The 13,099-nt window shown below is 38.3% G+C and overlaps 1 protein-coding gene across 1 annotated transcript in view; it reads left to right on the top strand.

Moving 5' to 3' along the window:
- The window catches only part of ARHGEF7 (Rho guanine nucleotide exchange factor (GEF) 7), a 76,314-nt gene extending 68,864 nt beyond the window's left edge, over positions 1-7,450 (top strand). Inside the window, exons 18-20 of the mRNA XM_009577396.1 lie at positions 3,177-3,276; positions 3,908-3,962; positions 6,600-7,450. Of these exons, the coding sequence (XP_009575691.1) occupies positions 3,177-3,276; positions 3,908-3,962; positions 6,600-6,722 (278 nt within the window). The 3' untranslated portion in view covers positions 6,723-7,450. The remainder of the gene's footprint in view (positions 1-3,176; positions 3,277-3,907; positions 3,963-6,599) is intronic.
- The last annotated feature ends 5,649 nt before the right edge of the window (positions 7,451-13,099 follow it).

The raw sequence follows: 13,099 nt of genomic DNA on the forward strand, positions 1-13,099 counted from the left end.
GGTTGTACTGTCTCAAGGTGATTTAGGGCCAGAGTTGTTCGAGGTCAGTTTAAACATTGTCTTTTGGCCTGTTTGACTTGAAACGAGACTGAGTAGTGTCTCTTAATAAAATTCAGCATGGAACTTGGACATTTAGGATTGAGGAATGGCAGATACAGCAAACTGAAGTAACTTGATTCTTCTGCACTACTTCATGAAAATGTGGAATACATCTCAAAGAGGTGCTTAGGATTATCTAAGTTGCAGCAACTTGCTGGACCGTCCTTTTAGTACAACTCTGCATGAAATTCCCCACTGTGCTATAACACAACCCTCTCTTCATGTCCTAAAGCTGTAGCTTGTAAACTTTTCTGGAGAGAAATGGTCGCATAGAGAATAGACAGAGAACCTGGTGGAGGCACAAGGTGCAATTTAGGGAATATTACCGGGTGCCTGTAATGAGATGACTCTGCTTGAAGTTTATTCTAGACACATACTTGCCAGAAAATGTGTCTTAAAAAAAAAAAAAAAAAAAAAGAAAAGCGTCTGGCATAAATGGTGCAGAAAAGCAGGACAATGAAGTAGCTTAGTTTTGCTTTTAGAACTTGATGTGTCAAGTCTGATGTTACTGTGCACGTACTCATTTGATGACAGGGTCCTTTGTTGCAGGATAGAAGTGCTATGTGTTTGTACCTTTGATACTTAGCAAGTGCTTGTGGGGTTTGGGGAAAAAAAATTCCACAACAAACAAAAAAACTTGCCAAAACACACAAAAAGCAAACTAAGATAAAGGAGAAAGTGTGGTGTGCGTTGTGGGTGTGGTTTTTTTGAGGGTTTTTTTTTGCATAAGTTCAAACCATAAGAGGAGCGAAGGTGCTGAGATAGAAATAAAAAAGTTGTGTGACCGAGGGTATTGGAGCAATGAAGGCGAGAGTGAAACTTGTGGTGTCCTAAATTCCACGGTAGTTAATGTTTTGTGGCACAGGAGGGTCAGTATTCACAGCAACAGTTTTTCATCATGTAAGTGTGTATGTGTACTGTGTGGTCTCCTTGTGTGTATCATGTTGGTGAGCATTTTGTTTTTAATGAAACTGCATTCTGTGTCTCACTAGTACTAAGTGTTTACTGTGCTATGCTGTACGTGCATCAAGATACGCTGGTGTAGACATCTGTTTTACATGCATGTGTGTATATAACTATACAGCTGGGACATTTTTTTAAAGCTGTCTACTCCGTGCTATTTCTGCTTTGCAAGGACCCATGTTACTCTGACCAGGCAAAGACAATTGGATGAAGCTCTCTACAAAGATAAATATAATGCACTGCTCCATTTGGTTGAAGGGGGTCATGGGCAAGAAACACGTGGCAGTTCTCTCTCTTTGATCAGTGTCTCCCTCAGCATGTGCTGGGCTGAGGTGCTCCACATTGGTACAGAGACCCAAAATGCAGTGATCTGGTAGCAGCTGGTGCCAACTAATTCCTAAAATAACATTTAGCTTGGTGTTCTGTGTTACCTCCTGGGCTAATAAAGCAGAGCAGTAACCAATTAACTGAAATAAACATAAGACAACTTTTTACAATTAAGAGATTGACAGCGCTAACAGGGAAATGTCCTTGAGCTCCATACAGAGTTTGGATGTGCTTGTTTTATAGGTTGTTCCTTCCCTGGAAAATAAGTGGGAGTGGATGGGTATTAACCCTTAAAAGATTTCTTCGCTCTGTAAGATGAAGAACTTGGAGCTTTCAAGGACGAGATTCTGTTCTCAAATCTGCAGTTATCTTAATTCCATAAAATTTTGACCATCACGTACTGATGCTTAGATCTTTACTGTCAGCTTAAGGAAACTATTTTCTTCATTAAAGGACATTCGCCATTGTTTGCTAAAATAGTTTAAAAAGCTTAACACGTACTGCTAAACTACGTCCCTACAAGCTCATTGTTCAGAACTCAAGACTGCAGCTGTTAGGGAAGTTTAGTATTTTTCGATGAGCTTGATTTCTTTCATTTTTTGTGTGTTCAGATTATGTGTTTTATCATTAGCCATAAAGAAAAGCACTGTTCTCACAAAGCAGCTGTTCAGCAAGAGCTAACTAATTTCTCCTGACAGGCATGCACCCTGTAGTACCTAGTTATCAGTTTAAACTGTACTAGACTTAAGACATTCCTGGTTAATGAAAGTTCATGACAATGAATTGGTAGACAAGTGAACCTTGTTTGTTAAAACAGATATCTTGGTTAAAATATGCAAGAACTTTAATGCCTTATCTGCTGTGTTTGAATTCTGAACAAATGATTGAACAGCAATTTATTTACAGACCTTCTTTTAAAAAAACTGCTTGTAATTTGTTGCAGCCTAAATGTTATTTAATAATGTTTCTAGAATACATGCTTTATGTATGTATGAATGGATGCACATATCTAAGCTCTAGATTTTTCTATTCAGAGCTACTTTTTTAGAACCTATATATATTATCTTGATGTTATAAATTGTAAAGATTGTGGAAAATGTTTTGAAGGTGTTGGAATGTTTTGAGTTTTTATTGTCAAACCATTAAGTGCTTTTGAAAACATTTATTAAATACAAAGTATGTATTTCATTTGGTAGGAATTTATTATAGGACTAAAAGGCTATCTTGTGAGTGTATGTATATGTGTGCACACACACACAATTGTGTTCTTTATTGTGTTCCAGGGGGAAGGAGTTTTTAACCTTTTTTTCTTCCATTGCTGTATCATTTGATACCACTATTCTGCTCCTTACTGATAGAGTAATTGGTTTAGAGTGGAATTGTTTCTTGGATTTGTATCAGTGTGAGATCAGAATCTGTCCTTGAGGCTTAAATCGATGTTATTTAAACACATCTAGCTTTTTCTGAGTTAGCTATGGTGAATTTGTATAACTTTTACTGATAATTGAACGTGCACCGTTCGTTGAACGGTGTAACATCCCCATCGATGACACAGGAGCTATGTCAGCAGCAGGATAGGAACGTCAGACAATTTTTTGTTGTTGTAAGGCTGTGGTTTCAAATGTAAAAAAATGTGTCAGTAACTTGTGTGTGTGGAGGGAAGAGGGAAATAGAAAGTGATATACCTTGGTCATGCAGGTGTATCATGCAATGAATGAAATAATAATCTTTAAAATGCCCCAGCAATATTTGTGAGTAGCTCATTTTGTAATTTATTCTTACAACAGGTTCCCGTAAAGAATCAGCTCCTCAAGTCCTGCTTCCAGAAGAAGAAAAAATTATTGTAGAAGAAACTAAAAGTAATGGTCAGACTGTTATAGAAGAGAAGTAAGAGAACATTTAATGAATGATGGATTAAACCAGTAAACTTTGCACTCTTCTTCCTCGTCCCGTCTCCCATTATAGTAGTGTGTGTATGGTATATTTGTAGTAGGGAACAGAGCTGTTTGGGGTATGCTGCCAGTCCTTTAAGTGCGGTTGGCCTTCATTTAAATGCTTGTAGTCTGGTTTCTTTGTATATGCTATGCACCTTATTCCTTCTGTGCCAAGAAGTTACATGTTTCACTTGTAAATAGTTTTTCCAAGTGCTGTAGGATTTCAATATTAAATTGGTGTCATCTTTCTAGTTAATGTGTGGTGTCATTCTATTTTTTTTGGTAAGGTGTATGCTGGAAATGAAATACAGTTCTGTTACAGAAGGCTGTAATACAGAAACCAGTGTAGGTCCATGTGTGTTTGAGAGGTGTATCCTGTCACAGAAGCTGGTAACAGGTCCTTGCCTTGCTGAATATAAATCAGGATAAGAGACAATTTTTCAACACAAGTTTAAAATTAGCTGTTACCTGTGAGGGTTTTTTTTGTTTTTAATGCATTTCATTTGACAATTTTGTCTAATAATAGATTTAGACATGTATGTCTGAAAACCGTTGTAACAGATCATCTTCTTTTTTCATTTTAGAAGCCTTGTTGACACAGTATATGCATTAAAGGATGAAGTACAGGAGTTAAGACAGGTTGGTAACTTGCTACTTTTATAGCAACATGGAGAATGGAAAGATGGAAGGCTTATTGTAAAAATAAATACGACTTGTAAGTTGATTCATTTTGACAGGAATGAACTTGAATTTTGGACTAAATTCACTTTTAAAAGTAAAACATAGCAGTTTGACAAAAAACACCCTCTTCTGTGGTTGTCATCAGTCCTTGGAGCACCAACCTTTGAGAATAGCATTAGGTATCCTCTCTGAGGTGACTTACTAAGCTATGTTTCATGGTTTTTTGGATGTTGCAACTTGTGAAATGTTGAAAGCATTGAGCAAATTCAGTTCCGCTGTAACACCAGCAAAACAAGCTTATAGAGACTGTGAAATAGTATTTCTCTAGAATGTATAATTTTAGTAGTATAAATGTCTGGATCTATTTAGGCCTTTATTTAAACGGTCTTTCAGTAACCTGAACACCTCTTATGAATCCGTTCTTAAAACCTCTCATTTCCAGAGACGAGAGTCCTTTTCAGTGTCTATCATGTGGCCTTTTTTTAATAAGGGCTTCAGGTTAGCTTAGGGTGCTGCTTTGTCACATGGGGGAATTGTGCAAGATCTCACCTGAGTTGCTGGTATGGAAGTTACAGCTGCTGTTTTAAACTTGTTTTAAGTATCCAAAATGAGTTTTTTAAAAATATCTTTTTCTTGTCAGGACACAACCTGTTTAAACCATGTTAATGCTGCTGCACGTAGTCATTGCTTAATGTGTAGGCGAAAAAGCATTCAATTATCCTCACTCTCCAATGTGTGAATTTGCTAACTGACCTTAACAGTTCTGACTCAGGAAGTCGGTTAAAATTTCCTGTGTTAATGTAAAATGGATTTGTATTCAAATTACTTTAGGTTTTGGGCTATAAATGTGAATCCGAATTCTTTGCCCACCTGTGAGCGTGCCCAGTATTTCTTAGGATATCATGCATGTTCCTTGAAATAGGACAGTTGATGTCTTAAATACTTAAATTCTGCTGTTTTCAACATATAAAGCATGTGTATCCCAGGTTTGATGCAAATTTGACAGTCTTTTTAAAAATACAATTCACGTGATACAGGCAGCAATAGTAACCCACTAATATTTCTGTGGCCTGGCTGCTTTTGTACAAAGGATAAACGTGCTGCCTCACCGAGGCCCTGTAAACAAAAGACCCTAAACAAAAAATCACCTTCTCCTGAACTTGAAGCAACAGCTCTCTTTTCCGGTGCCTTTCCAAATAGACGGTCTCTTCAGAATCTCACATCTTCCAAAGCCAAGACCTACTAAAGCCTGAGTTCATTTTCTTGTATATCAGCAATCTCAGCTTAGAAGCATTTATTCATCTGCTGCTGTGATGTTGCCAACTGGCGAACTGGCAGAAATAATCTCTGAGCTGGGAAGGTCCCAAGCGACCAAGAGCTTTATGGATAAAGGCTTTCTGGGAGTACATAGTGTGCTGGTTGGTGTAGACACCAGACTGCCTGTTGGTGAGAGTAACCATGCGAAGTAGGATCCCTCCCATAGCAGTTTCCATAGGTTATTCATAGCTGTTGCTCCACAGGCACTACACTTGAATAGTACAGTCCTGAACTGGCAGTAAATAAATAAATAAATAAATGAAAAGAAATTAAGTCTGTACCTACAAGAAAAGAATGAAATTTCTGAGTTTCTCAACAGGCTTGAGAAGGGAATGGAGTTAATGAGGCGGCAGCTGTTGATCCCGTCCTGTTTCTAGAAATGTCTGTAAATGACAGCTGATGGGAGTCCAGTGGGACCCCTGGATCACAGACCTGTGTTTGTTAAAACACCCATAGACTTCTTGTCTTGCGGCCTTAATATAATGTTTTCCTATCTTCTGGTTGCTTCCCCACTGTTGCCAGCGTCACCTTGGCCTGTACAGGATTAAACAATGTAAGCATTACTGTGGTTTGGTCAATGATATCCTTACACTCCTGTTGTTCATGGTATTTCAATATTACCTGATGGCGCTAAATATTGAGAACTGACTCACTTGTTAATATACATGCAGCGTGGTGGTGTTCCTTGAAATTTAGACTCCTCTTAGACTGTTGGTAGTCATCTGTCTGGTTTAAAATCTAGTCACAAAACGCTTTCCAGAGAACACAGTGGTTTTCAAGATGCTCCTTTCAACTATTTACTTTCCTAATGAAGCAAGTTAATTTGCATTAAGTTTTAAGAAGCTTTTCTGAGATTGTGAAACTAGTTATAATCACAGGAGGCTCTTAGAGGGGATATTTATTCTACTTATTGCTCCATTTCCCTTCTCCATTAACAACAAATATATTCTAGTGTTCATTGATCAGATTTGAGCAGAAGAATTCAAGATTATTGGCCATCTGTTACTAGCACTTGCATTATAAAGGACCCCAAAGTATAAATAGGAAATAGCTTAGTTTCCATTTGGTGGGTTTTGTTGCATTGTGTGAAGTAACCGTGTGTAACTTGTGAGACTTTAATAGAAGGCTTTGCTTTTGAACAGCTAATAGCATGAGAAGAGCCTTCAGAATTTGTAATTGACAGTGTGTGTGTTGTCAGAAAAGTTCTGTTTAAAAAAAAAAAAAAGACACAAAAAAACCCCTAAAACAAATACTAATATTTCTGTCTCTATTAAACAGGATAACAAAAAGATGAAGAAATCATTAGAAGAAGAACAAAGAGCTCGCAAGGACTTGGAGAAGCTTGTTAGAAAAGTTCTAAAGAACATGAATGATCCATCTTGGGATGAAACCAACTTATAACTAATTTTTTTCTTTTTTTTTTCCCTCCCTTTTTCTTTCTATTGAAAGACCAGTTGTAAAACTGAGCTGGGAAGCCTTCTGACATTAGTCAGTGTTGCATCAAGAGCACTACAAAACAGGATTTAACTGGATCTAGTGATTTCTTGCTCTGAACATATAGAAAAGTCAAGCCATGTACTGAAGCAATTTGTACTTTAATTGTGGAGACCGTGGATCCTGAACTCTACTAAACTTAATTTGTTTGCATCTAAATTACCTCATTTTGCAGAAAGTGCAGCACCTGACTAAAAGTCCATGTTTTTCAGTGGCTTTTTAATTAGATATATATTTTTCTTGTAAATATCTGTAATTTTGAATGCATATGTGATTGATGTATCAGGGCTGATGTTATTTTTTTTCTCTTGTTATTATAATGGTCACAAGTGTTAGAAATGATGGCAGTACTGTCTTACCTAAGAAAGGTCAGAGTTCTTTGTGGATAATTATGGATTTATTCCAAATTACCCACTCATCACACATGCAAATTTAAAAACCTATTTTTCCTGTTGACCACTGTATTTAAATCCTTTACTGTTATTTATGTCTGTGCATACATTTTTAAACAGTTTACAATTCTTCAAGAACAGTATTAAAATACAGAAAACTGTTTATTGACAGTAGAAACAATTTTTAACAAAACTAATGCCCATGATTTATGTTCACATACATTTGTTTGGCAGACTAATCTGTTGTGCTTTGGCCACCAAAAGAGTGATGTACTTGCCTGCTTTTTATGACTGTGATTTTTAGGAGTTTATGTACTACATTTTCTATTGTTGTGCTTAAACATACAACTGGCTGATAATTTAATAGATCATACAGTTTGTTAAAGCAAAAAAATCAATCTAATCCAGAATTTTGTGAATAAATTGTTGCTATTTATATTTTATGGTCACAACAATTAAATTTTAGCTAATCTTTGTGCATAAGACACATGGGCTAGGCCAGACTCCATTCAGAGCTTTGTTTTTATACCACTGTGTAAGACTCTCTGGAATTCCCAGGCTGTGGAAGCAGAGTCATTCCTTTCCCACCCTGTTTTCTCAGCATGTTGCTAGTTTCTGTCCTGCTAGGATTTAAATGGAAACAAATCTGGAAATAAGTTTGGGGGGTTTTTTATCACACTGTAGTTCATAATTTGCACTGCTACAGATTTGAAAATACATAAATGAACATTTATTCCCTAGTCTGATAGGTGCAATTACTGCAATCCTTTCTTGTATTTAAAGTAGGAGATGCTACATCACTGCAAACAGTGAGCTTCAGTTGGAGCACTTAAAATACTAATCCCATTAAAGCTCATTTTTAAGTGTTCCATTGATTTCAGCAAACTTTGGATCAAACTCCAGACAGTGCAATTTTCTGAGGGGTTTTTCTTCAGTTGACAGTCAGAAGTGCAGGTATAGCACAGACCCGAGTCGCACCTTTTGTCATCCTGATTTTCTAATACCCTTTAACTCCTGTTAAATTTAATGGTCGGACTTGAGCGAATGTTTATATGAACTTTAATGAGTTGGAGCCAGGATGATTAGAGTGGTAGGAATTGTCATGCACATTTTGAATCTAATGAAAAATATATTTTTAAATCTACTTTTGTCAGCCAAGAACAGCTTTTTCAAATAGGAAAGAATGTCAATGATTACATACTTGAGGAACAATTCTGTGGGAATGGATACTTAAGAATCTGAATAGACAATTAGTTGTCTGATTTAAAAAGCTGAATGTGTCTGTAGGTATTTTAATTTGTGTTCCTACAATTTAAAAATGTCTTTCTTTAATTCCGAAGGAGCAGACTGGATAAGAAAATTAAAACGTCTACAATATCGGAGTTTCATATATTCACAGAACTTTAAATTTATGATAATCTTGATACCGAAATCTTTTCCAGTTGTTTGCACTTGCACAAAAAAATTGACAATTATATATCTTCATATTTAGAAAATATTCTTGCTAAAAGCTAAGTGATGCTAAACCCTGCAAATTCATAGCATCTTGGCTAAGTTTAGATTTGGGAATGCTGATATAATTAGAATTTTGCTAACATTTTTACTTTCTGACATTCAGGCTATTTTCAGAGTGAATTTTAATTTTCAATTGAGCATCTGTGAAAGGACATTCCAGAGGAAGAAGTATAAAAGAAAAACATGGATCTTAGCAGTATTTAGCAAATTTTAACTCAGGAACAACTTCCATCATAACAGTTTGTTTTACATTATATTGTAAAGAGTGGCATTGCTGTGTAAATTTGCTGACTCTTGGTACCTGTGATTAATATAATTTCTGACAGTACCCCTATACTGACATCTAATGAACATGCCTTAAACACTGGGATTAAGCAGTTGTTAAATGTGACCAGGACTTAGGGACTGATTTTATTCAAGGTGGATTGGGATGACTAATTTTTACAAAAAATGAAATTGGGGAGAAAGAAAGAAAGAAGAAAAAAAAAAAAAAAGGAGGGAAAAAACCCCAACCTAATATTGTAGGTAGCTTTTGTCTCTAGTGCAGAGAGTGAGTTTCAGGCTTTTGGGAACCAAGGAATATCTGAACCTTTTTTTTTTGTTTGACAATTTGTTATACTGTATATAGATTGTAAATTTCACCATGGACCTTCTGAATTGTTGGAAACTTTATATAAGCATGGATAAATGGGGCACTGTTTATTTAACCTATTAAAAGGTTATTTCTTTGCTCTCATCATTTAGGGATGAGGAGATGAAGCCATTTCTTATCCTATAGATGTGAAGCACTTTCAGTTCTGAACTGTCCAAAATGTAGCATAACATTTCTCTGTACTTACTGATGTATCCATGTTTGTCTCACCATGTCGTGACATCTTAAAGATTAAACAACTGACCACCTTTGTATAAACCTTCTTAATGCCAATCATTTAGGGAATTTAGAGTGTCTGTTTACGGTATCTGTGGAGAACTGAAGTTTAGAGTTAGAGGACACAGTAATATCCTGGTATCGACTACTAAACTGTTTATGCTACGTTGTTGTGATTAAACCATGATTTTTTCCCCTACCCTATGAAGTGTTACATTTCATCTAATATGTGGGCTATGAGATTAAGAAGGAAAATTGCTATAAAATTTTTTTTTTTTTTTTTGCCTTTCATCTAAATAACCTCTTCTGTTTAATAGTTGGTATACTGTATTGAAAGGGCTTTTTTCATGGGCTTTTATAAAAGCAAATTGATGCCTGGAAAACAAAACAAAGCAGGGGCTGTTTAGAGGGATGAGAAGGAGGATCTCAACTGTCTCGCACTGAGGAATTTTCACTTTGGCCACCTGACCTGCTAGAGTAATGCTGCACTCTTAAATATGCTTTTCCTTTTCACTATGTGTGACTGCAGCCACCAGCTGTTTCCAATGTAGGGTTATGCCTTGCTGAACTGCTGCTGCTTGTCCAAGGGGTATCTAATTTGTACCCTTTTGGACCTGCTACACCAAGTAGGCTGAGAAATCTATGTGCAGAACCTAGCTGCAGTGGACACCTTTGCTTGCAGTGGTAGGGCAAGAGATGGGAAAGGCGGGAGCATGTAACAACTGTTGATTACGGGAGCGAAAGGCCTAAAATGGTCAGGGGAGCTGTGGGTGAAATGTGTATGTATCTGTACGTGTGCCATGAGTCCCAGAGTGCTGATGCTGAAGGATCCCAGAGATGTGGAATTTGCACTTTGGAGAAATGCTGAGATGAAATTTGAGATGAATTTGCTGTGCAAGGCATGCTTCATCATCTGGAAAAGGGAGGTAGGCTTGCCATATTTCACCTTTTGTGCTCTGTACTTGAGCTTTCTCATTACTTCATGCGAATCAAATATCATCCCGAAGGGGAGCTGAGCCTGGATTTGGAACTAAATTAACCTCCTGAGCTTTTCATTAATTTGAGTGGCTGCCCTCAAGCCACCGTTCAGGCCCAAATCTGTTTCTTGTGTTGTTAGAAGGAAATGAGAGCTACAGTTCAGTGAGCTACTGCAAACAGTTACAACTGTGTCGCTATTTACATAGCATAGATCTTAGCAGTCCAAAATTTGCTCAGATGCTCCCATTAGTTCCTGAACATTATCACTGATTTTGTTCCCTTCCTCTGTTGAACATGCACAGGCTCTCCTTCATGCATGGCAGAGCTTACTTCTGTGCTTTTACCCCAAGGACAGTCTTTGGCGGCCTGTCAGTCTGTCCCGTCCCTCATTTGCCCGGCTGTGCCATGTGTACCTGCAGGCATATCTGCTGGCTTTCCAATTAACATGGCAGTGCTAACAAGCCTGGGCAGGTAAGGCCCTGTGCACCTCTCACCATGTACTTCTGACTCTCTTCTGTGTAAGCAGTGAGTCTGATCACGAGGATGGTTTTAGGCTGACATCTAAAAGGCAATGGAGACTGATAAGTGAGAAAGCTTTTACCTACTGCTACGCACCAGTCCTAGGAATGTGGCCTGCCGTATGTGACACCCACGATACCAGAGTCGTAGATTATCTCCAGTTAGAAGGGACCCATAAGGATCATTGAGTCCAACTCCCTGCTCCTTGCAGGACTACTTAGAACTGAACCATATGACTAAGAACGTTGTCCAGACACTCCTTGAACTCTGACAGGCTTGGGGCCGTGACCACTGCCCTGGGGAGCCTGTGCCAGTGACTGACCACCCTCTCAGTGAAGAACCTTTTCCTAATGTCCCATCTGATGTTATATGTAGGCCTGGTGAGATTCCCCAAACAATTTATTTTTTTTCTTAGCCAGTGTATTGCTCAGGTTTTGTTAGACATCTCTTGCCTGTCAAGCAGCCTATGACAGCTCTGTGTTTGCTGTAGACATAGATGAGCAATACAGAAATAGCATGATTTTACAGTATTTTTCCAGCAGGGGACTGTGTTAGCTTCTGCTTTGTTAGAAACTACTCACAGTTTCCCTGAATTTGTTAGCATTTGTACTTTTGTATGATTTTATAACCAGCTGGAGTTAGCTTTTTGTATATTTTGGAGCTGCTTTTCAAGCTCCAGGAAATACAGTCTATTAACCTTTTGTCCTGTAGAACAAAAGTAGACAGTCACAGTTGAAAGTGTTCACGCAGCATTTGACCTAGCCATGTGTATGGGATTTGTATGGGTTTTTTAGCACTTCCCTGTGGCATGCGTGACTTATCCTGGCATCTGCACGTTCAGCATCACAAGGGTTCTTTCAGCATAATGCAATGTGGAGGTAACACAGGTTTATTGTGAAGCGAAACCAAGCAAGGAATTTGGCTGTGATTACTAGCTTGTTTAGTCTCAGGCCTTACTTCAAGGCAGGTAGAATTTCGGAGGAACTGAGAAACATCCACTGCTACAGGACTGGTCTTACCAGTTCCCACAAAAAGTCTCTGTTCTGAGACTGAGTTGAGAAAACACTGGGGTGGTACAACAGATGCTCCATCCGCTGCGCTCTTTCATTACTCTCTACTTTACCAAGCGAGATTTCTTCTGAGAATTTAAGATACAGGACTGTTTTACCTGTGCTGGGAAGGGGAGAGAGCAATACCTTCTTTCCTGGAGAGGGAGTATGGTGACTACCTTGGACTTGAAGCTCAACATTTGAAAATACAGGTTCAGGAAAGTGACCCTGCCTTGCCCTGGCCACCAGATCTTCAGAAGGATTTCTGCCTCAGCGTTCAGACCTGGTTCCGCATATCTGCTGGCTGTCTCACTGGCCATCTTTACTTTGCTGTCATCATGGAATAAAAAAACACGTCCTGTAGGCTTTCCAGAGCATCAAGACATTCCAAAATTATGAACAGGGATGGGCAGCCTAAGATGCTTTCCCATTCCTTGCCTATGTCTTAGAGAGATTTCTGTCAAAGGATCTTTCTTTTCTCCACAGAGTCACGCTATGGTCCCTTTGTATCCTTTAGGTTAAATAGGAAATAAATTGGTTTAGTCCAATACAATCCCTAGACCTCATTGAGACGACTCTAGGTTTGGTATCTGACAAAACCTTTCCCCTTTGTGATCAGTTGTCATTTGTGACAGTGCAGTTAGGATATCATAGAATCATAGAATCATTTAGGTTGGGAAGAACCCTTGAGATCGTTGAGTCCAACCGTAAACCTAGCACTGCCAAGTCCGCCACTAAACCATGTCCCTAAGCGCCATTTCTACAACCACGTCCCTAAGCGCCATTTCTACAGGTCTTTTAAATACCTCCAGGGATGGTGAATCAACCACTTCTCTGGGCAGCCTGTTCCAAGGCCTGACAACCCTTTTGGTGAAGAAATTTTTCCTAATGTCCAATCTAAACCTGCCCTGGTGCAACTTGAGGCTGTTTCTTATTGTCCTATCACTTGCTACTTGGGAGAAG

This window comes from Fulmarus glacialis, unplaced genomic scaffold (genome assembly GCF_000690835.1).
Source record: "Fulmarus glacialis isolate BGI_N327 unplaced genomic scaffold, ASM69083v1 scaffold7815, whole genome shotgun sequence".
In the NCBI taxonomy this organism is placed as follows: Eukaryota; Metazoa; Chordata; class Aves; order Procellariiformes; family Procellariidae; genus Fulmarus; species Fulmarus glacialis.